The sequence below is a fragment of the Aspergillus piperis genome (genome assembly GCF_003184755.1).
Source record: "Aspergillus piperis CBS 112811 unplaced genomic scaffold BO85scaffold_5, whole genome shotgun sequence".
In the NCBI taxonomy this organism is placed as follows: domain Eukaryota; kingdom Fungi; phylum Ascomycota; class Eurotiomycetes; order Eurotiales; family Aspergillaceae; genus Aspergillus; species Aspergillus piperis.
Genome location: NW_020291595.1, coordinates 1,606,116 through 1,631,649, shown reverse-complemented (window position 1 = coordinate 1,631,649; position 25,534 = coordinate 1,606,116). Strand labels below are relative to the sequence as shown.

Sequence of the window (25,534 nt, the reverse complement as noted above, 5' to 3'; positions counted from 1 at the left end):
TGTATATGGTGTTGGAAGTCTAAGATGAGCCTCTTGAAAGGAACGGCCTGGGTGGTTGGATTAAGCGTGATTGTCGGTAGTGCTTTTCCTGACCAATTGCTATTCTTGGGGGTTTTTTTTTTCTTTTCTTTTATTATCTTTACCGTCGTAGTAGTAGTGCGTGTATGTTCAGCCGCTCATGGCCCCAACCAACAACAACAACAACAAAGCAAAGAGTTGGGGGTTACCAGCTTGAATCATAGTATCTCGAGCCTCTCCGTCTCCTAGGATAAACTCAAATCATCTCTTCTCAGCTGCTCTCGCATCCACCAAGTCCTTTCTCCTCTAGTGCATCTCCGTACCAATGATGGGTACTCGGCTGAGTGTTGTCAACTGGAGAGAGTGTGCCCCATCCTGCTGCTCCTGCTAGATGGAGGTGGATGTTGCGTGTGATGTGTTCTATCCTCCTCCTTTTTCCGACCTATAGCGGATTTCAAGATTCTTGAGCTGTGCCGCTAGCGTAGGGCGCGGCCTACCCAGTTCCCGCGCTCTGACGTCGGTGAGAGACGGTTCCTTCCCTCTCACCCACCCACCCACCCACTCACTTCCATCCCTAATAGTGTCAAGTCAAGTCACATCTTTTAGCAGGAGAAAAAAAAGAGGATGATGGGGGGGCAAGCTAAGACCAAAGCATGGACTCTCTTGCCCCGTTTCTCGTCTTGCTGGATTGGCTTTAATCCCAGAGAAGCAAAAGCAGAGCAGACGACAACTGGGGGACCCAGAAGCAGGAAGCCATGGGAATGGATGGAAATTGGTTTCCAGTACCATGTCACTAGCCCAGCCAGAACCGAGGAAGGAGCGGGTCAGCCCATACAATCCCGGTAACGTGGTCGCGATCTGAATCGGAGATGGTTCCAATTAATTTATCTCTACTATCTACAGTAGTGTAGTGTAGTATAGTAGTGTGCTCTTCCTGAGGGGAAGATAGTACAAGAGTAAGTTGATCACAAGTCTAGTGGCTGAGGAAATATCCGGTGTAGCGACCTCTGATGTATATTTTTTTGTTTTGGGAGGTCACGTTGGGAAAATTACCATGACAGGGTCTCGTAGCATTTTGCGACCGCAAGAGATTGATTCATCATCATCATCATATCACCATCACCATCATTAGCTTGGCTATTTTATTTACGGAAACAAATCAAGGACCAGGTTGGCGTGACCCTGAATTGACTGGTTCATTTTGGCACCGCGGGTTAGAGATGAGTTTAGTGGTTTTCTAATTCAGTATTGGAATGCCCGCGATGGATGGAAGTGCTCTCTTCCGCATCGTCAGGCGGGGGCGTGTTGGATATTACTTGTTACCAACAAGAGGAGAGGGGAAGAAAGATCCCTTATGCAAGCACGGGTGCTTGTCTACTACTTTACCTCGATAAAAGTCTACTTGTCCCTCGGAATCAATTCTCGCACACCCTCGGGCTACGAGAAGGAGGATTGTGGTCGACTCCGCACCAAGAGAGGCAAATACCTCATGACGGCAGACTCCGACCCCCATATTAATTAACACGCGAGAGCTCCAACTCTGCAGACCACGCAAATTGCAAATGAAGTTCCGGTCCAACGCGTTGCAATAAAAAAGCCATTTCGTCATCCTGCATGACCCTCTGCCCTTTTCCGCAGCAACCCTTCCCCGATATCATCACCTACAGCATCATGGCTGAAATTGTGCAGCAAATGTTGATGATTAGTCCGATCTAATTTGCTCTACTTGCATGAGAGTGCGGGTTGAGCTTGCTAGTTATGTAGTAAGTATATGTACTGTAGATATCTGACCACCCAAAAAGTATGTGACGACAGTCGCCCTATAATCCGAACCAACCTTTCATCCCGGTCTATACTAGTCAATCGGCTAAAGAACCATGAACTGGTCGGACAAGGTTGCAATACGAGTTGACCTTTCATGCCACGAAAAATAATACCAAAGAGAATCAAACTTTCATTGTTAGATCTCTGATGGATGGATTTTCCCTGTAACGCACGGTGCACCCCATCGCATGATACATTTGGGCCTTGCGCCGAAATGCTGCACCGCCGACCATGCATGCACACAACGAACCCGAACAATACCTTCGACAGGAAGAATATTCGATGGAAACTCCGCGCAGAGGCATGGGAGTAGTGCTCCATAATGTGCAGCTGCAAAAGGGTACTTACTTCCTGTGTGTACCAAGAATCTCCCAGCATTCACATGAGCCGCCCTGATGCGTTGCTATACCGCCTCAACCAGGATCCCTCCTGCTTAGCGGTATTACGGGGATTCCTAGGCCCTGCAGCCAGCCCGCGCGCCCTGTGGCCCTCCGGCTACGGCGTTCCCAGTCGGCCAAGTCATCAACTCTACCAACTTAACTCCTAACCACATCTTTACTAGACTCAGATGAATTATTCACCAATCATCGTGCTTGGAGTCTCTGGACTTGGGTCTTGGCTGCTTTCTTGCGCAACTTGTCTTCTGCATTATGGCGTCGCAAGACTGCCGCCATTGGCTGCCGACTGTGATATAGAAATCTTAAAAGGGGGGGGGGGGGGGGGGGGTGGATGAAATTCGACGTAAAACCAACAATTTTTATTTTCTCCTTTGACAGAATGAGTTCGAGGCAGCCGTTTGGCTAAGACCCCCCTCCATGTGCCGTCTGCTGTTCTTCCTTCTCGCCTCTCTTCGGCAGAGCAGTTCAGTTCTGGTGGTGTACCTGTGGTAACATTACCGGTATCGCAGTTGAATGCGCATTTGGATTACCACATCAGCGTACTAACCAGGTACCTGCTAAAAAGGCCTGCCAGATCCAAAAAGGCAAAAGAAAAGGAAAAGGGACAGCCAGTCAATCATGGCTAGCAGGTGGGGTTTTTGGCCCACTCCATTCCTGGAGCTTTTTTATCTCTAGTCGTCCAGTGACTTACCTCCCCCACGGAACGGGTATACCCTTTGACGTATCTTTGTGATCTGCCGCCACTTCCCCGCTACCTTGAAACACCCTCAAGGGCTCAAGGCGAACCTTGGTCGCTGCATCTAAGCTTAACTCTTGGCGTTGCCTACCCTCCTGCAATGTTTCCCGTTTCCCTATTTTCTTTTTTTTTCCCTTTTCTTTCCCATTATTTTCTTTTCCCATTGATCCACACCATCTTCGTGTCTACCCTCCTCCTCCCACGCCTTTCTCTTTTGGTCACTGGTCACTCCCCTCCCGACACGCTACTTTGTATAGACACGGCACAAACTACACCATTCTCTCTTCCTCTCCCCCCCGCCCCCCTTTACACTCACAATCCCTTTTGGGCGTAGCCTACTTTCCTCACCCAGGTTCAACCTACTTGCCTTCCTCTGGAAGCTTGCGAGCCCACCGTACTCCGTAACCTCTTCCACATCCACGCCGCCCCCCTATGGATATGATGAATTCCCGCACGCCAAAACTGCCACAAATGGAGAGTGCACGGAACGAAACGTAGAGTCAATTAAAACAGAAAAGAAAATTATGGAGTAGGTTCTCCATATTCCACAGTGGCTAACCATGAAGGAGAAGAGTACAGTAGAGGAGAGAGAAAAAATAGGACCTGTGCCTGACTGAAGTTGTCGTACTCCATACGCCATTCCATGTTTCCCTATTGCTTGTATTTTGCCTTTTCTTCTTTTGCGCAAAAATCCACACTTTGTTCACCCCCATTCATTCCGCGCGCTCTCTCTCCCTCTCTTCCCCTTCCCCTACGTACTTGCGTTCTCTCTACTAACTACGGAGTACTATCTATCTTCTCTCCTTTTCGCTTTTGCCCTTTTGGTCTTTTGACTTTGGGCTCAACGCTCGTTTCTTTTTTGTGGCCGTCCCGTGTCCGTCCTCCTAGTAGTTTAGTTAGTTAGTAGTAATTAGATATTTGTTGCTGCTTAGATAGAAAAAACTACTTACTACTTAACATAACATAATACTTTATTATTACAAAATACATAGTCATTTGCCGTCTGCACCAGCAAAGTAAAAAGCAGTAGTAGTAATAGTAGTAGTCCTTGTGTCCCTCGTAATTAATATACATACATACATACATACATACATGCCTACTTTGCCTGCCTGCCTGCTTGCCTACTTGCCTCAGCTCAACTCAACAGCGGAGTTTCAGGTGTCCCCTTTTCCGCACACCCTGCGCGTTTTAACCTTTTTTTCATTTTATTTTCTTACAATTACTTAAAATGCTGTAGTATGAATTATATTAACAATTTTCGAGTTATATCAAAACATAAGTAAGCAAGCAAGTAAGTAAGTAAGTTGTGTCCGATTGCTAGCTAGTTAGTCTAGTTTCTTGTCTCACAGTTGAATCTGAAGATGACGCAAGATTTTGTATCGCCCAGTCCGATTGTTATTTCATCTACTATCTAACTAGATAGATACCCTATGCATTTCGTTTCCCTTAGATTATGGTGATCATATTAGGAAAGTGAGCACAAAAATAGAAAAGAAGCAAATGGGGAGGAGGGGAGGGGGGGCGCTATGGGGAGGGACCTAGAAATTCATTTTCTGGAAAATGAAATGGGGCTATGGGGGTGTGGGAGTTGAGAGAATGAGGAAAAAGAAATAAATAAAATGACATGAAAAATAAAAAATAAAAATTTGGGAGAAAATAGAATGGAAAATGAATAGGGGAAGGGAAGGGAAAATAGGTGAGAGAGAGAGGGAAAAGCCAAAAAAGAAAAATGCAGGAAAGGGAAAAGGAAAAAGGGAAAAAAAAAAAAAGGGCAATGCTCAATTCAGAAAAAGACCCCCCCCTCTTCCTCTCTCTCACTCTCACACTCTTTCTGCTCTCCCCTCTCTCTACTCTGCTCTCTCTCCCAGAAAAGAAAGGTATTAAAATAAATAAATTATAATTATAATAGTAATAAAAAAATAATAAAATTAAAAAGAAATAAAAAATCGATCTAAACCAGGGAAAGTAGAAGACCCATCCAAAACCTTGAGAGTCACCCGAGGAACTGGTTCCCATTTGGAGATTTCCACTGCCACTAAGCAATTCCTCTCGTTTTTTTAACACTGGCGCCGTTTCGAAGCCTAAGCGGCCCAAAGTAACGATCTGCAACCGTCCCCGACGGGACGTCGTCAGTGGCACTAGGCCATCACCAACACGGCAACGCCAGGGCTTCCCTTCGTCCCTGCGGTCCATCCTCATGCTGAGATCCTGTATTTGTTCATAAGCTTCGCCGATCCCCTTCGGGGCCCTTCCCCAGACTGTCTTGTCTTTCCTTCTTCCTGTCTGTCGGGTTCTCACCTTCAAAGGGATTTCTGAATTGTTTTTCTACCTTGAGCTGACCTGGCTCTCTTCTACTCTTGCTCCTCTCTCTCATACTTATTTCCTGGTCTACTACCCTCAGGGAAACTACTTTTACTTTGCGCCTCTCCCATCATCCTCGAAGCTTGTCCTACACTTGCATTCTCTATACATTTTGCGCGGATCAATTCATCCTCTTCTCCCACTTCCTCCTTGTTGATCATCCTCGCGATCTATTTTCTCTCCCACCCCCTTCCATTCTTCTGCTCCTCCCCACCTTCTACCATTCCAGTTTCACCCGCGCAATCCCCTTCTTGTGTCGTCAACCTTTTCGCGGGGAAATCCTGTGTTTTGGTTCCTGCATTTTCCCAGGGATATCTTGCGCCGTGAATCTCGTGCCCCCCAACGTCTTGTCTCACTTTTTTTTTCTTTCTCTAAATTCAAATCCACGCGATAAACCAACTATCCTCCATGACGATGGTCATTGAGAACCAGAACCGCCAATACGGCGGGATGGGCTTCGATAACGTGTATCAACACAACATGCACCACAGCGCTCCGCAGTTCACCGACCCATGGACCGCTCAAACTTCGTCCCATTCCACTCCTCCGGTCTACGCGACTTCCATGGGACCCAGCCAGATTGGCCTCAGCCATGTTAAGCAGGAGGAAGTGAGCCGCCCACCGATGTCTATGCCATACTCGAGTATTCCCGTTTCCGCTCCCTCGATGGTCGCCGGGAGCAACTACCCTACTGCTACTGCTTCGAGTTACCCCGGACCGGAGATGATGGGTTTGTCGCACGACATGCCGCGCACTTCTTTCGATCAAGCCCCGGCCTACACTACCGCCTCGCCCATGACCAGCTTTGCACCCGCGAGCTACGCCCCGCTCAGCTACGCTCCGTCTATGCACCAACACCAGGACCGTCGGATATCTCATGCGTAAGTTTACTCTTCATCTGGAGCCTCCAGCGGTGTGGAAATATGCTTACATTCCATTTTCATATTGATTAGTGATGCTCGCGTCGGTCAATCGCAACCCCCTTCCGCTCCAACATTCGGAGATGCTCTTGATGCCAGCCGTGGAATGGTCGCGCTCAGCCAGGATATGACACCCCGCAATATCTACGGCCCTCGCAGCTCGCGAGGCTCGGGTGACTCTTACGGTTTCCCCTCGACACACTCTTCGGGATCGTCGATCTCTTCCGGCGGAAACTACCCCTACTATTCCGCCTCTGTCGCATCCGTGGAGTCCTCTGTGACTGATTACAGCTCTACTACTTCGGAATCTTACGAGAATGGCCATCTGTCGCGGACGCTGCCTCGCCCGTCAACCCTGTTGACGGGAAGTGCGCCTCCGGGACCCCAGTCGATGATGAGCCAATTCAGCTCCAAGATGCCGTCCAATACCCAAAAGAAGCACAAGTGCAAGGTGTGCGACAAGCGGTTTACCCGCCCATCGTCTCTTCAGACTCATATGTACAGTCACACTGGTGAAAAACGTAAGTTCCAGAACGAGCCCTTTACTAGTGGTCTGTGGTACTGATATTCGGGAATCTAGCATTCGCATGTGACGTGGAAGGCTGTGGCCGTCATTTCTCCGTCGTCTCCAACCTGCGGCGGCACAAGAAGGTCCACAAAGGAGAAAAGGAAGGTGCTTCAGGCGAAGACGAAGAGTAAATCAAGTCCCTCTTCCTCTCAAGTCTCGAACGCCTCCCCCTTAACGCCACCTTAACGGGGCGGAGGAACAGCGGACTACGATCCTGAGACGCATCGCAACACATTGTGCGACGTCTCACTCCTGAATCGGGTTCCGTATTCTTGTACAACAGCTTCGATTCCTCTTCTACTTTTCTTCTCTTTCCGTCTCGGCCAGTGTGGCAGAGAAACGATACCCCATTTCTTTTGTTTCCTTTGTTTTTCTCAGATTCCCCTGGACAGGCAAGACACGGTACAACGGCTCGGAGGGTTGCTAGTGATGTCTTTATTACCCAAGTTATGACCATAGAGGTACCGGTTGTTTTGCTGGTTGGTGATTTGTTTTTTTCCCTTTTTCTTTGGTTTTGATTACCCATTTCCTTCTTATCTCCTTATCTCTCGCTAGACTAGGGAGTTGGTCCGATGTTGTTTAATTTCCTTTTCTGTTCGGCATGGCTTTTTCTGCTCAGATACCAGCTGGGGTTTGGTTCTTGATGATTCACTTCTTTTCCTGCGTTTCCGTGATATGATTGCAAATCGGAATATATTCGCAGCAGGCCCTTTACTTTCTCATGTCCTTTTTTTTTCTACGATCTAGAATATTTCTCTTCTTCTCCCCCCCATTTTTTCTTATGTTTGTTTCCATTCGGTTACTTTACCTTTTCCTTGCTGTGCCGCAGAGTCTCGCGCGATGATTTGTTATCGGGAATTAGCATGGGCTGTTGATCTGAGTTGGGTTTGTTTTTCTGCTGGGATAAATTGCTATAAGGAGGCGCACTCGCCAACGCGAGTGCAGGGCTGATACCCGTTGCAATTGGGCGGAGCATGGGCTGGGAAATGCAGGCTGCTTTGTTTGCCACGGTTTAAACTTGTTTGGAGCATACTAGACACCCACGGTGTCACCACGGTCGCTACTATATACCTTATTGTCTAATTAAAGATGCTTGAAATACACCCCCGGGGTTCCTTGTAGACTGACTGACGCTATCGTTATCTCTGTACGTTTCTTCGAACCAGTCTTGCCATGCTCAGTGAACAGTGACAGTGACCCCTGGTCCGCCCGCGGCCCCGTTTGACCTGTACAGCCTTCACTGGGGATGGATCCATCTACATTTGCCCAAGAAGTATGAATCCAACTCCGTGCAGCAGGTAAGCTAAGACCCTTGCTTGCCTGCTTGTGCTTGCAGCCATCGGCGTACCTTCTTCACTGGGAGCTGAGCATGCTGGGTTGGAAGCTAAAGCATCTGTGCCCTGGGGGGGCCAAAGCAAGGGTCACCCCCCGACTTTCTCCGCATTGTCCGAGTGTCTGTCAATGCTCGGGAATCCCGATGGACGAACATCAACGTCTGTTGTCTCTATGTTTATAATGTCTTAAATCTTTGTTCGATTGGGTTGTGGCTTCTCAAGACTTGTGTGCTATTAATGTGTCTATTATTTCCAGATGTGCGCAAAGACTGACTCCGGAGCAGTAGGGTTTGTTTTGAGGTGATGTGGATTGTCATTAGACCAATGAGTTTGAGACGGAGGTTGGGCTAGCAGCTCTGTATATATATATCTATATCTATATATATAGGGCTGCTATATATGGGGAAGTGGCGGGATTCACGGCGGAATCGTTAATGGTGTTGGTAGTGTAACAGGTTGTGGGCTTGCAGCACCGGGCGCGTTCTTGGGAAAGAGGTTATTTCTTTCAAAGATGATTGCGAGACATGCTCATAGCCTGCAGGAGCTGCTGTTTATTCTATTTTATGTTTATCCCGGACCGGTCTTGCATATTGAAAAGGCTTCAATGTCGGGGCCACCTCCCTCCCATCGTGGTCATCCATCAGCACAAGACAACCCATCCGCAAGAAAAACACAGCAGAAGCACCAAGAACTTGCGGTATACAGCAACACGGCTCACTGCAACTAGCATGTTGAATCTTCTACGTGAAGCGATAGTAATTTCACATCGCACCAATGGCTATGGAGGACATCGTGTGTCCTAACCTGCGCATGACATTGTGTATGCAGGTTGTCCCACAACCATCTCCAATATATGTCGAGTAATAATAGCAGGCGCTAACTCGGCTACTCTACCGCAGGTGTACCTTAATTAAGAGATTTCTGGTTCGGAAATGTTCTCAACGGCCGATGCATGGCCACGAGGGCAACGGCGCTTATATCAAACCTTGTTGGTTTTATGCGCGTCTCACACCCACTGCCGTCCGCGAATGCCTGTCAGACAGATTCCAAGGTAGATTACACAGGCGTGTGGCTATATCGGCAAGGCTGCTTTTGGGTGTAGCGCCTGTGCTGCCTATAGGGTATAACTTGTTGGCCTGGGTGGTCCATGCTATGCCCGACTGACTGACTTGGTTGCATGTTGGAGAATTGTTGCCTATGGATTGTCCTGCCTAGATGATATCGGGCATGCTGAGTTATTCTTTCTGTTGCTTTGAAGGAAGGCTTTCTTTCTCGCTCACTTCAGTTCTCACCGGTTATACTCGTGTGGAGGCAGTGTATTTGACTATCCAACATCTCAATGCCTGTGTGTATCAACTGGACTGTTTTGATGCAGCATGGCTGAGAGGGAATCCTGAGGGAGTTCAAGGCAGACTGGTCATATTGCTTCTCAGAATTGGATCTGAGTGAATAGGTCATGAATCAGTGAGCATCAGTATCTGCAATAACTGAGTGGATCATTCTCCTACTACTTATATCTGTCGATGCTTCCTTCCATCAGAACAACTTTCTCCTCACCACCAACCCACTTCATATTCTGCTTCAGTTGAGAACAGAAACTATAACCCAAAGCCGCTGGCAAGCTACCCATTTCTCATCCAAGAAACAAACATCTACATCATGATGTTTCTCAACTACCTCCTCGTCTTTCTCCTCCCCCTCCTCGTCACCGCAATCCCACACTCAACCCCCGATGATTCCAATAACACCGACACCGACATTGATACCAACACCAACGCTAACGACATCCTAACCACCACCTCCATCTTCAGCTCCACCATCTCCAACCTGAAGAATCTCCACCTCACTTCATGCTCGCTCAACACCACCACTCTCAACATGAACCACAACCTCACATCCCTCCCCACCCCAGCCAGCAACCTCACCCTCCAGCACGTCGCCCTCGGCCGAGGAATCCAAAACTACACCTGCCCTTCACCTCAGAATTCCACCAGCAAGCCCACCTCCGTTGGCGCCCTGGCCACCCTCTTCGATGTCTCCTGCATCGCCTCGGCCGATGAGGAGCTTCTGCACCATCTCCCTGCCCTCGTGCAAGGCATTCCCCTCGAGACGCTGGACTTTCTTGCCACGATGATCAGCCTGGCTGGAACGGGAGCGGGCATCCTTGGTGAACATTACTTTTCTGGGTCTGGACAGCCGTCCTTTGATCTCAGGTTCAGTGGGGATGACGATTGGGCTATGATGAAGAAGGTTGCTAGTGCTAATGCTCCCAAGAGTGTCGATGTGCCGTGGCTCAAGTTAGATGGGATTGATGGGGTGGGAATCAAGGTATGCATTGCATCTGTATTAGTGCTTGTGTGCCCCTAAGTTACATGGTACTAACTATGGTGTGTAGGAAGTTTATCGTGTTTATACGGCTGGCGGTGTTAGTCCAGCTACGTGCGCGGGACACGAGGGTGAGTTTGAGGTGGACTATGCGGCAGAGTATTGGTTCTATGGATGACGATATTTCTTTTGAGTGGAATGATGCTGGGTTGTTGAAGCTGTGTCCTTGTGCTTCGATGGGACAGAGGATATGCAGTTATTATCTGGTGCATATGGTACTTTGCGATGGTCTTTATTTGCCTAGCTTATTGAGCAACCTAAATTCATGATTATCCTGCTCACCGACGCAGAAGCAATTCAAACTCATTATTGTAGGGGAAATAAACAAAGGGAAGAAAGATATCATTGCAACTTCCCGTCTCCTACAGAAGCATAACCCATACTCCCCATCTCAACAAAGCCATCCGAACGTAACATCTATACCCGCACACGCTATACTCAACAGATCGTATAACCCACCCCCAACTAAAGCGCTTAAACCCAGCCACGTCCGGATCCCTCCGCCACCGAAAGGCTATCCAGGCACCACGTCAACACAAACTCTACTTATCTATGCTTTGCTTCAGCTGGCAGCTGCGCCCAATCATTCCACATAAAGTTTAAACACATCATATAAACTTATTAGTAACTTCTCAGCCACAATAACTATGACCGATAAACCACCGCCACCACTCGAACAAATAATGAACACTAACGGGCAATTAAGCGGGATCTATCATCTAACTATTCCATCTTTCATTCATTCATTCATTCTTTCTTTCTTTCAGCTGTCACCCATCCACCATGACAAACTCTTAAATTAGAAGTAAGCACACATGCATAATTAGTAACCCATCAAGAGTCTCCTTTTCAAGCTGGGTAAATCCCATATTTTCATCTCATCACAATAATAGCTGAACAAAGTATACACATTCACATCGAAACTAAAATAGAATCAACAAGCGATTATGTCATAATCCACACATCACGTGACCATAATGTCTCTCCCCCAAAACCGGTAAGCTCCGGCAGTAAGGCAGACTCACTCACAGGCCAGACAAGCCAGAGCTGAGAAGAACAAGAACTGGGAAGCCTGGAACACCCGCGTTTTCCCCCCAAAAACGCGTAGCTTAGAGAGTACCACCACAACCAGCAGTTCCGGACGGACCTCCATCCCATCCCATCCACACCCATCACTCATCTCTCCCCCCTCTCTTTCTTTCATCTCTTCTCTTTCGGTACAACCACGATCAATCATCATTCACGGGTTTCTCCTTCCGTCAATTCTATTAAATTGAATTTTGTTTGAAATTGCGCATGGTGGTTGTGAGAGTGTAATCGTCTCGTCTCATTCGCTTCCTTCTCTTTGATCTATTTCAATCTTCAATCCCCTTCCTTCCTGTCTCCCATCTCAATTCATCCATCTGTCGCAACTTGCTTGCTTACATACCTTAACTTACCAATAACTCCCGTCGTCTACTACGATACACACTGTACCTACCTATCTACCTACCTCACATCGCATATTGCAATCCATATCCAAAATGGCAACCGACTACAGCAAAAAGACCAACGCCGAATTAATCGAGATCCTCAAGTCGCGCAATCTCCCCCACACGGGCAAGAAAGCTGAGATGGTCGCTCGGCTCCAGGAGAACGATAATAGCGCTGCTGACAAGTCGGAGGAGAAGCCTGCCGCCGCCGCTGCTGCTACGAAGGGTGACAACAACACCGATGATGTGATTGACTGGGAAGACGATGAGGTCCCTGCTGGTGAGGCGGCTGCTAAGGCGTCGACTGCGACCGGCGCTGCGGCGATCGCGGCCGGTGGACAAGGCGAGGTAGAGAACCCCGTCAAGGTGCCGAATCAGAAGTTGGATGAGGAGGCGGATCCCGCGACGGCGAAGGATTTGAAGGTCGAACAACCTGGTGATGTTGCGCAGCAGCAGGAGGAGAAGAAGGAAGAGGAGGGTGCTGGTGCTGGTGCTACGGAGAAGGAGGCGGCGGAGGAGAAGAAGCCGGCAGTTACTTACTCCGCTGGATTGCCCATTACGGAGATGGAGGAGGAACTGAAGAAGAGGAAGGCTCGCGCGGAGAAGTTCGGCGTTACGGAGGAGTCCAAGGCTGCGATTGAGGCGGCGGAGAAGCAGCTGGAGCGGGCGAAGCGGTTCGGTACTGCGGCTCCGGCTCCTGGGGAAGTCGGCGTGAAGAAGCTGGATGAGGCGTTGCCGGAGAAGGAGGAGAAGTCGCGCAAGAGAGGTCGCGGTGATGAGCAGAGCGGCGGCGGTGGTGGTCGCGGTGGAAAGAAGAGGGATCTCGGAGGGAGGAACAGGTTCCGCGGTAGAGGAGGACACGGTGGGAACCGTAACCAGGGTCAAGGTCGCCCTCAGAAGCAACAGAATGGCGGTGGTGCTACTGCTGCTGCTGGGGCCAAGACCAACTGGAGTCAAAAGGACGTCGCGGCCCTGGAAGCCCGGAAGAAGAGGTTCGGAGCTGCTGCGTAGACCCAGAGGAGGGTCGCAATGTGATATTCCGGTTCATATTCTGCTATCTCTTCTTTTTTCTTTCTTTCTTTACAGGTTACTGGCGTTTTAGGGGAAATTCAATCTTTGGTCTGAAAATATGCTGTTGTGTACATGTTGCGAACTGGAGTCGCGGTTGACGGTGTGAGGGATATTGTGATGACTTGGCCTGGGTGCCACTAAGAAGTGCCGGACCTGGTCCATCGGGTCGGCCATTGTGTAACTGGCAAATATGATTCGGTTATTGGATCTGACGGTGTGACAAGAAGTCAAAGCCATTAAGGAGATCCCGGTAGGCATTGTTGGATATTGCCCGGAGATTTCCCCTGGATGTGGTCAAAGATCCGTGCAGGGTGACATGCATCCATCCAATCGCCCTTGTGTTGCTTTCTTTTTCTTACCCTTCTTCAGTCATTGTTTTCCCCATCAAACATCATTCACCACTGACGAAGGAACGAGGCGAATAATATAAAAAGCGGCTGGTGTACAGCATATAAGCTATCGAATCCCAAATAAATAGTCGAGCTGCAAGCCTAATTCTGTAGTGGAACTCGTAGCATTCACACGTTCAGCTGAAAATCCCTGGCGCATGAGCATGATGGCGCCCCAGTTCCTGCAGCGCCAACCGACCGACCGACCGACCGTGGCTTCTTTCCTGGCTGGCCTTGGGATCGGATCGGATCTGCAGAACTTAGTCTATCATCACGCACCTTCCTTCTGTTTTCGCCCCGAGTCGCATGTTTTATCCGTCCTAGACAGACGCGTAAACCACCAACTGTGAACAGATTCTAGATGCTCCGTGATTGGTATATGTCACATCGCTTAGGGGAGACGAGAGAGGGGATCAAGTTCAGATATAGTAAATAGGCCAGAAGTCAGTTAACCGCCGTCCCACTGAATCACATTCACAAAAAGGCAGCAGGGGCGGGGGGGCCTTTGCTTCACTCTGTCGGGCAAAAGCCCTTTGTAGTTGGTTCAGTGCGCCCGTGGTGCTAATTGCTGAGCCAGGCTCCGTTCACCTTGGATCCGTCAATCAGGCGTGATTGTCGCCCCGTGTTGAATGTCTAGCGGCGGATCAAGACCCACGGCTCAGCGACTCCGCATTTCCCTCGGATCGGGGAGAGGCAATGAGGCACTTTTCTTAGTTGATTTTGAAAGGATTGCAGATAGGCAATTAGGGACCGACTGTGGTTTGCTAAGACGGCGGGGATCCACCGGGTTTACTTCTCGGTCTCAGCTGCTGTGTGCGGCCTGTAGCTTCGGGGCTGTCACTGGCTGTGTGAAAGGTACGCGAAGGAACAAAGTATATCATGTCTGGCCGTTGTGAGAGTGGATCGAGGCAAATGTCCATTTCGTTCTGTGTGATGGGGGCAATAAACGATGTGACTGGATGGGGGGAAGTTGAATGGATCGGGGCGAACCTTCCGGTGTACCAGGGTTGAGTGTGGTGTAGTACCTTGTCGCTCACTCAGTGCACACGGGGCAGAGAAAGTGTGAAATAGTTGCTCTCTAGAGATAACAAAGTAGACATTGTAGTGTAGTTGATTTCTCCAGGGACTTCGAAATCTCATTGTGGGAGAAAGAGAATGAAGGGCCTGCCTGCATGCGTGGTGTTGCTATAATTAAAATCGAGATGGCTAAACTCGGCCTCTCCGAATAGTCAGTGACCATCAGTGACGGTCAGTGACCACCACCTGACCGGCTTGGGTCGCCGCCACATTCATCTCCGGTCAGAAGCTGGTCAGCGGCCAACAACAAAAAAAAAAAAAAAAAAAAAAAAAAAAAAAAAAAAAAACACAGACCACTTCGAGCTTGAAGCTCGCTTTTTAGTCCTTACAAAGCACTAGTTGACTGCGGCAATCCTGACTGACAATTGACAGAAGACTTACAGTGACCACCAGCATGCTTGGCTGATGCCTGCATCTGCCATTCGCGCGTTGGCCCACGGTAAATGGCCGGTTCAGCGCACGACGGTCTTCCCGCTATCTCACGCCACTCAACTCCATCTCGACCTGTCAAGCGATGCCGTTGAACAATCCCCAACCCTGGAAGACCATGGTACTTACCAGTTAGAATAGCCGTAACAACCAGGAGTGGGCCGCGGGCATGGGTTCCTTCCACTGACCACTGGCCTTGCCTCTGCTGTCATTACGGCTTGTCCCCAGTCTGGTCGAGTTTGACGGCTTTCGAGAGATTATTCGCCAGCCTGCTCGTGACTTCGGCTGATTTAGATAGACTCCAGGATTTGGAGACCGTCGATAACAGAGGACGGGATCACAGGAGATAATTCACCAGATCAAGAAGGGAAAGCAGAGAATAGGAGAAGTGCCTGCACCAATTACCATCCCGGTCACATCACTGCTCGAATCCCGACCCAGCGTCGATCGCACAAATCGCGCCAGGATTATCTGTGATGGTTGACGCTCTCTAGACGGATCGTTTACCTACGAATCGGGCTACTGGTTCCCCCACTACGCTCGATGTCGCCAAACGGGGTTCGAGGGTAGTCCTGGCTTGTCCAGGGTTTCGCAGATGGTCCAGATCTATTCCTGGTACGGGACTAATTAAGACTTCCAGCTCCCAGTTCGCATGCCCTTCTCTTTCTCTCCCTCTTCTTCTCTTCTATTCATCTCTATCGTTCTTTTCGTTGTTTTTTCCTGTGTAGCTGGTCTTGGTTGTTCTATTCTACGCCATTTAATGTGGCTTCTGCATAGTCTACCTTTTTTAATAGACCGACGCTCTCTGACGTGGTCGTGCAGACGGAGCTCGACCTTTTTTTTTATTTTTTCTCCTGCATTTAGCCACTCTGAACGTCTCCATACTGTGGCGCAGCGCCTGCACGGTGTACTTGTCGGTCCTTTGTATACTTTTTAAATCTTCTGCTTTCCATAGTTGCAGTTTCGTATCTTCTTGTCGGTCTTGGTTACTATTCTTCTATGACACCTGCCACCCGCTAAATACGACCGCTTATTTCCCCAACGCTCCATCAAACCGTGGCCCTATTCTGAATAGCTTTCTTCTGCCCCGCCTCTACATACCCCGCTGCGCGGTTACTTTCTAGTTTTATAATTGACCGGCACCTGTCACTGTCGCAACTCGCACAATTCCCTGACATGTTATGAAGGGTAAGTCATCCCCCAGCTGCTGGCATTGGTTCAAGGAAAGCTCACAAGCCTTATCGCTGGTAGCGTTCTCGTCGGCTATAAATATCAGCAGACGGAATGATTTCCTGTCTACCTCGTCCTACTCCTATCGTTAGATCGTTGGTCTTCGGACTACAACTGGAGGCTGGATTCAGGTCACACCATGTCGTCGTACAAGTCTGACGGCGGTCGAATACCCCGACTGAAGAATGTCGCCAGCCAGTCCCGGAGCGTATCGTCGCCCGCGATGGCCTCAGCTCGGCATCACGACGCCCCTGCCCAGCTATTGCCCAGGCCGCAGATACCAAGACCAACGCTTGCCTCGACTAGGGCCATCCGAGCGTCATCGGTGTCCAGCGCTGAGGAATCTCGTCGCAGTGTCGCACGATCAGACCCTTCGACGATCCCGGCCGGTCAGCATGCTCGTCCATCGATACCTCCGCGAACAGCCACGCATCCATTGCCGCCGACACCCTTGCATCCAATGCCGGATGGAGGCGTTCGCCAACCCTTCCACATGGCTGCCGGACCCCTGAATGACCTTGACACCGACAAGAGGTCCCCTGCTCCCGGTCGACCGCGCAATGTCTTGCGGAGGAAGGCGCCGACAATCGGTCAACATACCGCGCAGAATAGACCAAGTTTGGAGAGACTACGACCTGAGAAGCTGAATGTAATTATACCAGATATTCCTACCATTGGGCCCACTCCGAGCGCCTCCTTACGACCCTCTACGAACCGTTCAATTTTAGCGTCACCAATGGCTTCGGAGGATAATCTTTCGACCATCGTACCGGAAGCTCACGTCCAAGCCGGTCCGAAGGAACTTGCAAGCCTCAGGACCACTATCAACACACAAAATTTACCACCCCCAACTCCGATAATCCCGTCTGCCAGTAGTCCTTCCACAAGGTATTCAGAATCTCCAGGAGTGTGGAGTAGGACTTCGACACCAACTACCTTATCCTCATATTCACCGGGAATCGTTCACTCCGCGAAGGGTTCTCGCCTAAGGCAACCTAGTCCATCCCAAAGTCGACTTCCGGTGTTCTCCCAAGAGACACAACAGACGAGCTTTGCGAGTGACCGAGGGCAGCCGGGTGCAACACAGTCACCCTTGTTGGGCCAAAGCACCAGAGCAAAGGCATCTGTTACTGAGGCTGAGACGAAACAGTCTTCGGCACAGACCGGCACAACGAACACTACCAGCACATCTTACAGCCACCTTCCCCGTAAGACATCCACAAGCAGCACTCGACGACTCTCGACCAAAGTGAGACCAAACGCTGAGGCTGAACAAAAGGTAGAGGAGAAAAGGGTATCGCGGGTCATGTCTCACGCAGATAAAGTACGAGCAAATTCGTTTGAGAAGCCTCTCCAGATACCCAAAAGGCCGACCAGGGATGGTACTCATCAGTTAATACTGGAACCGTCACCTGTAGTGCAGAGCAATATATCGCCCAAAACGGTGACGGGCCACAAACGTCGAGACTCAACTGAAAGGTCTCCCATTCTAGAGAGACGTCCAGGGTTGAATAGGTCTGCAGCCACCTCAATCGACTCACTGCACGCAAGGGCACCCTCCCAGACCCGTGTACCAGCATCTCCGGAGCTATCGCGAAAGTCGCCTCGCCAACCAGCTAAGGAAGAAAAGCTACAGCATGATTCCGTGGCCCCAGGAAAGTCACGAGGACTTGGCCTCTTCACGAAGAGGTCCAAACCTGACTTGGATGCACGAAGTGAAGGTCGTTCAGCTCGCAAGGGTCCAAGTGCTGGGACCGGACATGAAGGCTACGGCCGATATGCTCAGCGTGGGCGCCGATCAAGCGTAAGCAGCAGCACTAGCCGAGCAAGATCAACAAGCACGACCAGAAGCGGCCCTAAATCGGTTGCCAGTAGCAAGGGTAGCACTAGAAGCCGGCCGGAGCTAGACCTTGACGACTTTCTGCTCGATCGCCTCGAGCCAGTGATTATTAGGGGTGGGAATCTGGATGGGATTGCTTCCCAGAGGAGGCCAAGCGAGCAAAGCACAAGTGGTTTCAGTACAGCATCTACCTCAAACTTGACGCAGCCGTCTATAATTTCCGAGTCTCCCGGTTGCTCTACAGAGACACTGGCTAGTTCTCGAGCATCTGCAGACTCAGTGGAGCCGACAACTAAGGGCATGAAGCACCAGATCTCATTTGAACAGCAAAGGGTGGCTTATTCTCGCCCGGAGACAGGCCTCAAGGTCACAAAAGCGCCTGCAGCTTCTTCAATCCAGGACTTACATCAATCGAACCTTGAAGTTCGTCCTATGCGGCCCAGAGTACCAGTAGAGACGCAAAGTCCACAAAAACAGACAAAGCGAGGCCTGGGCTTGAAGTGGAATTTCTTCCAGAGAAAACAAGAACCCGAAAAGCCAGAAGGAAAGATTAAGTCCCGTACTGCACCTCATCTTCATGCGACTGTGGCTCCAGCGCCTGTGCACCGACCTATTGCACACTACGCTCTAATTGACATGGACTCCGATCCCTTGGAGGAAATCGTACACAACGTCGAGAACTCACCACCCACTGAGGATGACGAACTCAGCTCCCCAGTGGAAGTACCGGCTGCTTTGAACATCAAGAAAACGCCGGAATCCATTCTCCTACCATCACCACCAAAATTACACGATGCTATATTTCGAGATCAGCCTCAGTCACCGAAAGTGTATTTCAACAAGAGCCTGGTACCACAGAGCCCGGAGGTAAAGCCAGAAGGAGAGCGTCAAAGTCGCCTGACGTCCGTTGGGCGCATCCCGCGTGTAGTCTCAAGGCGCGAGAGGCCGCACAAGCCGGCTGTGCAGTCCTTCTCAAGGCCATTCAGTGTGGCTCAATCACCGCCGTCCTTGACTGCCCCGGTTGTTGAGACCTCGGGTGGTATCTCGTTTTCACCCATCTTCACACAGAGCCCTTTTTATCCTACACTTCCCGGCAAATCCGACTACAGGTTTGATCTCACTAATCCTTTCAAGGATCCCTTGAAAGGTAGTGTCCTAGACTTCATTGCCGGGCCCTATTCCAAAGAAGAGTTCATGCGATTTTCCCCCAGAAAGGATTCCGTTCTGTCTAGTTCTAGTGGCTCTGACAGTCTCGCTGCTGTAACGGCCGTTATGCCAGGTCCTGATTCTGAGTTGACTGAGGATGAAATATGGGGTGAATATGATGACTTAATCGACCACGTTCTTTCTCCGCAAACGGCAAGCACGCTCTTCGAATCTGAATCCGAGATAGATCACAAGCTTGAGCTAGCGACAATGGCGAGCAAAACTCTTCAGGCAGAGATAAACGGGGGACCAGGATTGTCTGCACCATCTGAGAAACCTGCAGTCGAGCTTACGGCCTCATCACCTAGATCTAGCACTGGCTCTGTCAGACTTCGAAGGTCTAGAATCATTGCAGAGCTACACTCGTCTTTGGTCCCATCATCTCAGCCTTCGTACAGTGAGATCATTGCTAGTTACTGTGACGATCGAAGCGAGAGTAGCATAGTGGAGAAGGAGGTAGAGGACAAGCTATTGACACCAAATCAAATAGTCGAGCAACAGTCAGGCTTGCTAAGTTCGCCAGCCCTAGCTACATCACCGAGCTTCGAGATCTGTCGACAGCGCAACACCGTTCTCTTCGATATCGCAGAACGCGATCGTGAAGGGCCCACTGCTCATACCAACATCCGATCTGGATCTCTGATGACAAGCCGATGGCTCTCCTTTGGGCGAGTCCTCTTTAGTCCAGCACACAACCATGCCAAAGGGTCTGACCAAGAACGTATCCTGGTGGTCGATGGACTGGGAAACGATGATTGGTCATTCTACTGTGCTTTGACATATCCAAACGCGGAGGTGTACAGTCTTACTGACGGGCCAAAACCAATTGCATCCAAGCACCCACAAGCATGGCAGCCTCCATCAAACCACCACACCATTCAACACACGAGTCTCGATGATCAGCTGCCTTTCCCAAGGGGCTTCTTCGCGGTGGCTGTTTTACGATTCCCAGCTGCCTGTTCCGAAAAGGCGCAGGATAATATCATCTCTGAATGCAAGCGCGTCCTTCGCGCAGGTGGTTATTTGGAAATGAGTATCCTCGACCTGGACATGGTGAACATGGGAATCCGCACGCGAAAAGCCGTAAGGACCCTGAAGGAACGGACGTACATATCCGACGCAAATATTAGCCTCAAACCTGCAAGCGACAGCATTCAACGGCTGTTAGGGCGTCATAAATTTGACAACCTCCGGCGATGTATGGTACGGATCCCTGTTGCTGGAATGATCGTCCGATCATCAGCGTCCTCCACCTCCACCTCACCATCAAATCCATCCACCATACTTGCAACAACCTCCCCAAATACCACCGTATCCCCCCTTACAGGCCTGTCAACAGCGGCCAAAGCGAAAGCAAGGGCGCATGGAAAGTCCTCCTCCAACGACACGGACCTATCCCTAGGCGATCTCCTCTCGGACCCTTCCCCCTCGCCTTCTAACGACGAATCCATTCGGAAGATCGTTGCTAAAGTCGGTCGATGGTGGTACACCAGATGCTATGAAATTCCTGTGCTCCCAAACGGCGACGTTGCCCTTAGCATCTGGTCTGACAGGAAGATCCTCCGCGAATGCCAACAGCGCGGCACTGGTTTCCGGCTGTGGATCGCATATGCACAGAAACCGAGCGAAAAGCGACGAACGGCAAGTGTGTAGCAGTACCGCTCATGACTTATTATTCTTTGTGACGACCGATATGATATGACTTTATGATAATGCTGTCGCTATTGTTGCACAACCAACCAACCAACCAACCAACCTATGTAATGATGTCTGTCACTCTTGCAATACGGGAGTCAAAGGGTCCAGGAAAGACAAAAACAGATTGCTTGATTGATTATGAAACATGATACCTTGTGCATGTACTGCTTTTCTTTATTTTTATTGTGTTGTTTTTTGGATCATCTTTCAGTCTTAAAGCTGGACTTGGGGCGGCTGTCTGAACATTACATTTTTATATATATCTACTGAGTTCAATCTGGCGTTGACTTCATCTTCTTTTTCACTTCGAATTTTCCGTCTGTACTTAATTATTTGCCCTCCATAAAGCAGGCTTAATGGGTAACGGTACTTTCTTCTCAGCTTTTTCTTTCAATTCGATTCCATGTTTCAATGAAGTTCCAAATCTGACTACAACACTGACTACATTCGTGACACCTACATCTTAAATACAACACACATCTGAATCAGTAAACGTAACATATCTATTATCTCCTTTCCATTTTCTTGTTTCATGCTGTTGCCTATTTATTCCAGGCATCTGTATTACATGACACACCAACTTGGAACTTCCGTAAGATAGAACTAGTATAACTTATTCTGTAACTAGTATCAAAGATACCATGCATGCATGCATCCATCCATCAATCACGCAATGATATATCCAAACCAGGTCAACTCTTATGAGCTACTAATAGCGGTACTTTTCTTCTTGATCCTAGGCATTTGACTTTCGTCAAGACAGAATAATAGACTGAATCTGTCAGTCAGTGCATAAGCCACCACCTAGCTACCCCCCTACCCCCCTACAGATATCACCATCGCAACATCGTCCGCCCGACCGACCGACCGATCAATCAGTTTGCCGCTTGAAGTCAATATGAGATCAGTAGTAGCGGTTGAATGGATCCGGATTATATCTCCTGGCTGTTTAATGTGTCTACATACTAATGTAGTAGTAGTCGTTGTTGGTAGGTGTGAGGTGACATTGCCACTAGTGGCAGGCAGACTACATACTACCTACATACAGACTGACGTACAGTAAGTAAGGGGGTATAGTTTGTTTGTGATATTATTCAGGTAGATATTGACTGGTTGTATATGTGGCGAGGTGGGGGGAAAGGTGAGCGACCGATCGGATTGCTCTTGCATGATGATGATGATGATTTACAGAATAGAGACAGAAGGAGAGAGAGAGAGAGTGGAGGAGGTGTTGTCTGTGGCGATGGCTATGCTAGGAGGGTAGAATGGGTATGGCTACTATGTAAATCATGATAGAAGTGGTGGTGGTGGTGGCTAATGGGAGCAAGCCCCCTAGTTAACTTTCTTGGACTACGTCGGGGTGCATTTTGTGGCTTTGAAGGACATTAGCTGGGCTATACTGTTGATGTGCTATTATGTCGAGCATGCATGAGTAAAATATTCGCTTTTTGGTTTTGCTTTTGTGGCTTTGGATGCATGTCGCGTACATTACCTTGCGTGTTGGCCATAGGAGTTGTGCAATCGGCCAAATGCTTCTACAGGCTTCTGGACGATAGGTAAGGAGGGCATTCGACTTGCTTGGTGTAATGCTTGGTTCATGGGTTTGTTGTATCAGGATTGTTGCTGGTTCGCTGGAACTTGTTGAAGATGGTGGTGTGTGCCATGGCTCGTGATCGGGGTGTGAGAGGGGGTAGGCAAAAGTGGTGAGAACCTAACATGTGTGGTCGCATGGGGACTGGGACGGCCGCGGAGAAGGTTCGATACCGCGATGGTCGCACATGGTTATGAGTTGGCGGACCAGGGTTGTCCGGTCTGTGTGCTTTGTACCCCGCAATGTCCATCAAGATGGAGCTGAATTCGCGGCAAGGGTTGAGCGACGTGCTGTAGGTAGACTCTGGTCATAGTGAAAGAGGAAATAAGTTGAACTTACCATAGTGAATTGGGGCCGTGTTGGGATCTAGAACCGGATGCTCCTGTTACCTCACCGGTAACATTGTTTTCATCGGTATATTAGTCCACCCTGGGCCCCCAAAACAGATACCCAATAGCACTGCCTCTGGAAGAGGGGAACGTCGTGGGCTGTTGTCCACTGAGGGGTTGCGCGCTCGGACAGTGCCTAGTCCGAGTCAATGGCATGTTTGACATCCCCGTCGCTGGCTCCCACTGGCCAGGGTAGTGTCTGTGCTCGACGGACCCCGGCCCAGTGGCATTACTACTCGGCTTGTGCGGCGGAGGACCTACACCCGGGCTAATGGGGCGCCCCCGAAATTGGCATCGGACCATCCGATATCACTCAATGAAGGTCAATCTGAAGAGCGGGGAGGGAGGTGGCTCTTAGCTTAGGCCGGTCATGGGTATGGTTGTCATGTGTACACAAGAAAGATATTGGTAGGGCGCAGTCGGGGCGATCGGAAACCGTCTGGTGGATCGTATGCTGTGCTATTACTCGCTCACGCTTGTGTAGAACGTTGCTAATGCGAGTGAGCTTGCCCTATGTGGCATCGACACCTAACATGACGGCCAGATTTCCAACGCAGGTATAGTTCTCCGACCGATCCGTGTTTGACAGCTTTCATGTGCACCATATAGATGCTGAAATAATGGTACTCGGCCGTCTGTTCACATTGCTAAAGACTGTGTTTGACACCCCAACATGAACAGACAGCCGCGCGGGCCGATATGAATTGCGTCAACCTGTTGGATCTGTATGAGCCACGAGAGATGCCCGCTCAGAGAACCCCACAAGTCCCTTGAGCCAAGGGCCTAGGGGCGGTTAGAATCCACAGCAGAACTGCACCAATTCCTCTGCCGTACCCTGGCGATCAACAATCAGGTGGTCAGGAGATCATGGTGAAACGGAACGTGATCGCTCTCAGAGGCTATGCTATTGTCTTCTCAGGATCACGGCTACGGATGAAGTTGCGACCATCGGGTATTGACAGGGTGACGCCCGTGCCAAGCATGTTATTGTGGACCGGAAATGTCAGTAGGTAGATTATAGTAAGATACCGATAAATCAATAGCCGCAGCGGCCTATCCATACTATACAGGAGAGTTCCTGCATCGGGATGCACAGCATAGCCGTCATCATGCGAGTCCCAAGAAGGGTCGCGATGAATGATCGGTAGAGGAAGTATCGTACTGATCACAAGAGGCATCAACGAAGATACGCAGCAAGCACGCAAGCACTCAAGCAGGCTCGCGCGGCGATCGATTTCCCCGTGGGGTCTCCAGCTGAGGTTCTGCTGCATCAGCCATCGTAGGCGGCACAACTTCCCCACTGCTCTTGGGAGAGAGAGAGTGCGGAGTTGAGAAGCTTGCGACGCAGCCCATGGGTCGAGACCGCAGCGGTTATCGGACAGGAAGAAGCAACCCGTTTGCGTGCAGAGACTCCGCGGTGGGCCGGAGCGATAAGAGTCTCTGAGCTGGCCCACGAGCCAATCTGACATCCGTTATGTTGCACCCTGCCGCTAGCAGCGAGCTTCCCCGCCCGGCTTTCGCAGTAGATACGAGCAGAGAGTATGGTAAACTTCCCAGACCGCTTTTAGGTGATATGCACGGTCCAAATTCATACAAAGTTTAACGTCTCCGGAACGTGTATCTTTGTCAGAAGTAGCGAAAAGAGGAGATACCAAAGAAAAAGAGGACCTCAAGCGCTGGGGCTTGAACTCGGGGGAGCGTGGGTTGTCGATCAAGGAGGACGGCTGTGCTAATCGGCGCCGATTACCCGCTCGGGCGCTCGACCGGCCGTTGTAGCGTCAGTCGTAGGCAGAAGCTAGTCGTCCGAGGGCAGCTAGTCCTGTCAGTGCTCAAACTCAGCTAGTTTCAAGGGGCGTTGATGGCGTTATGTCGGAGATGAGGAGCACGCACGTCAATTGCCTCGAGAGGTTGTAGCGGATTTTGAATTAGAAAGAAAGGCATTGTTGTTGGCCTTTCCTCTGCAGGGTGATCTGACCAGCCGTAAAACCAGCATTTCCCCTTTGTTTGTCTAGCTTTTTTCCTTAATTGCGCGGTAGGCTGTATGGAAAAAGATAGACACTAGTATAAAATCGATTAAGAAGCAAACAAGTGTTAGTAGTAATAGGCTTTGATGGGGCAGAGCTAAGATGGGAAGAGTTGAGGGAGAAGGAGGAACGCGAAAGGCTGAGACGACGGGGGGGCGAGGAGCCACACTAGCGCGGTTCTGCAGCTGCACAAGAGATGCCGGCGCTCGTCGAATGAGAACAGCGCCATCCGGACCTCACGCGTTCGGAACGACATTACATGACTTCCATCGAACGAGGCCCGATCATCGCTCCCGTCTAGCCATCGGTGGCTTCAAGATATCTTTCTTTCTATCACTGTCAACCCCACCACCACCACCACCCCAACCAATGTCCTCTCACTGACCGTCCAGATCCTGCCGATATGATTTCCATCATGGCACCCAGCATATGGACCACCAATTAATGACTATCCGCTGTGGCTTGCATGCCCGGTGGCAAATCAGACACGCAGCCAATCGATACCATCACAGGAATTGAGTTGAGAACTACTAAAGTCGGCCAGGGGGGGCCGCCCCTGCCGTGCGGTGAGTCG

General features: G+C 49.9%; 7 protein-coding genes across 7 annotated transcripts; 5 read left to right on the top strand and 2 right to left on the bottom strand.

Moving 5' to 3' along the window:
- Positions 1-3,500: 3,500 nt before the first annotated feature.
- On the top strand, positions 3,501-3,966 carry BO85DRAFT_255760 (uncharacterized protein). The gene has a single exon (XM_025654977.1). It carries the CDS (start codon positions 3,620-3,622, stop codon positions 3,878-3,880), a length of 261 nt encoding a protein of 86 aa, XP_025517902.1. The 5' UTR covers positions 3,501-3,619; the 3' UTR covers positions 3,881-3,966.
- Positions 3,967-4,228: 262 nt separating this feature from the next.
- On the bottom strand, positions 4,229-5,460 carry BO85DRAFT_255706 (uncharacterized protein). Its single transcript, XM_025654975.1, has one exon. The coding sequence runs from the start codon at positions 5,173-5,175 to the stop codon at positions 4,501-4,503; it is 675 nt and encodes a 224-aa protein (XP_025517901.1). The 5' UTR covers positions 5,176-5,460; the 3' UTR covers positions 4,229-4,500.
- Positions 5,461-7,290, top strand: BO85DRAFT_255747 (C2H2-type zinc finger protein). The gene is made up of 3 exons (XM_025654976.1): positions 5,461-6,218; positions 6,291-6,778; positions 6,838-7,290. Exons 1-3 carry the CDS (start codon positions 5,746-5,748, stop codon positions 6,954-6,956), a joined length of 1,080 nt encoding a protein of 359 aa, XP_025517900.1. The 5' UTR covers positions 5,461-5,745; the 3' UTR covers positions 6,957-7,290.
- Positions 7,291-10,037: 2,747 nt separating this feature from the next.
- BO85DRAFT_368179 (DUF3455 domain-containing protein) lies at positions 10,038-10,662 on the top strand (the record flags this gene model as incomplete). The annotated part of the gene is made up of 2 exons (XM_025655855.1): positions 10,038-10,487; positions 10,555-10,662. 2 exons carry the CDS (start codon positions 10,038-10,040, stop codon positions 10,660-10,662), a joined length of 558 nt encoding a protein of 185 aa, XP_025517899.1.
- Positions 10,663-11,892: 1,230 nt separating this feature from the next.
- Positions 11,893-13,071, top strand: BO85DRAFT_255666 (SAP domain-containing protein). Its single transcript, XM_025654974.1, has one exon. The coding sequence runs from the start codon at positions 12,068-12,070 to the stop codon at positions 13,025-13,027; it is 960 nt and encodes a 319-aa protein (XP_025517898.1). The 5' UTR covers positions 11,893-12,067; the 3' UTR covers positions 13,028-13,071.
- Positions 13,072-16,351: 3,280 nt separating this feature from the next.
- Positions 16,352-20,911, top strand: BO85DRAFT_367249 (uncharacterized protein; the record flags this gene model as incomplete). Its single annotated transcript, XM_025655812.1, has 1 exon — positions 16,352-20,911. The coding sequence occupies one exon, from the start codon at positions 16,352-16,354 to the stop codon at positions 20,909-20,911; it is 4,560 nt and encodes a 1,519-aa protein (XP_025517897.1).
- Positions 20,912-23,511: 2,600 nt separating this feature from the next.
- Positions 23,512-24,695, bottom strand: BO85DRAFT_255479 (uncharacterized protein). Its single transcript, XM_025654971.1, has 2 exons — positions 23,771-24,695; positions 23,512-23,719 (listed from the first exon to the last, which is right to left on the bottom strand). Exon 1 carries the CDS (start codon positions 24,403-24,405, stop codon positions 23,836-23,838), a length of 570 nt encoding a protein of 189 aa, XP_025517896.1. The 5' UTR covers positions 24,406-24,695; the 3' UTR covers positions 23,512-23,719; positions 23,771-23,835.
- Positions 24,696-25,534: the final 839 nt, after the last annotated feature.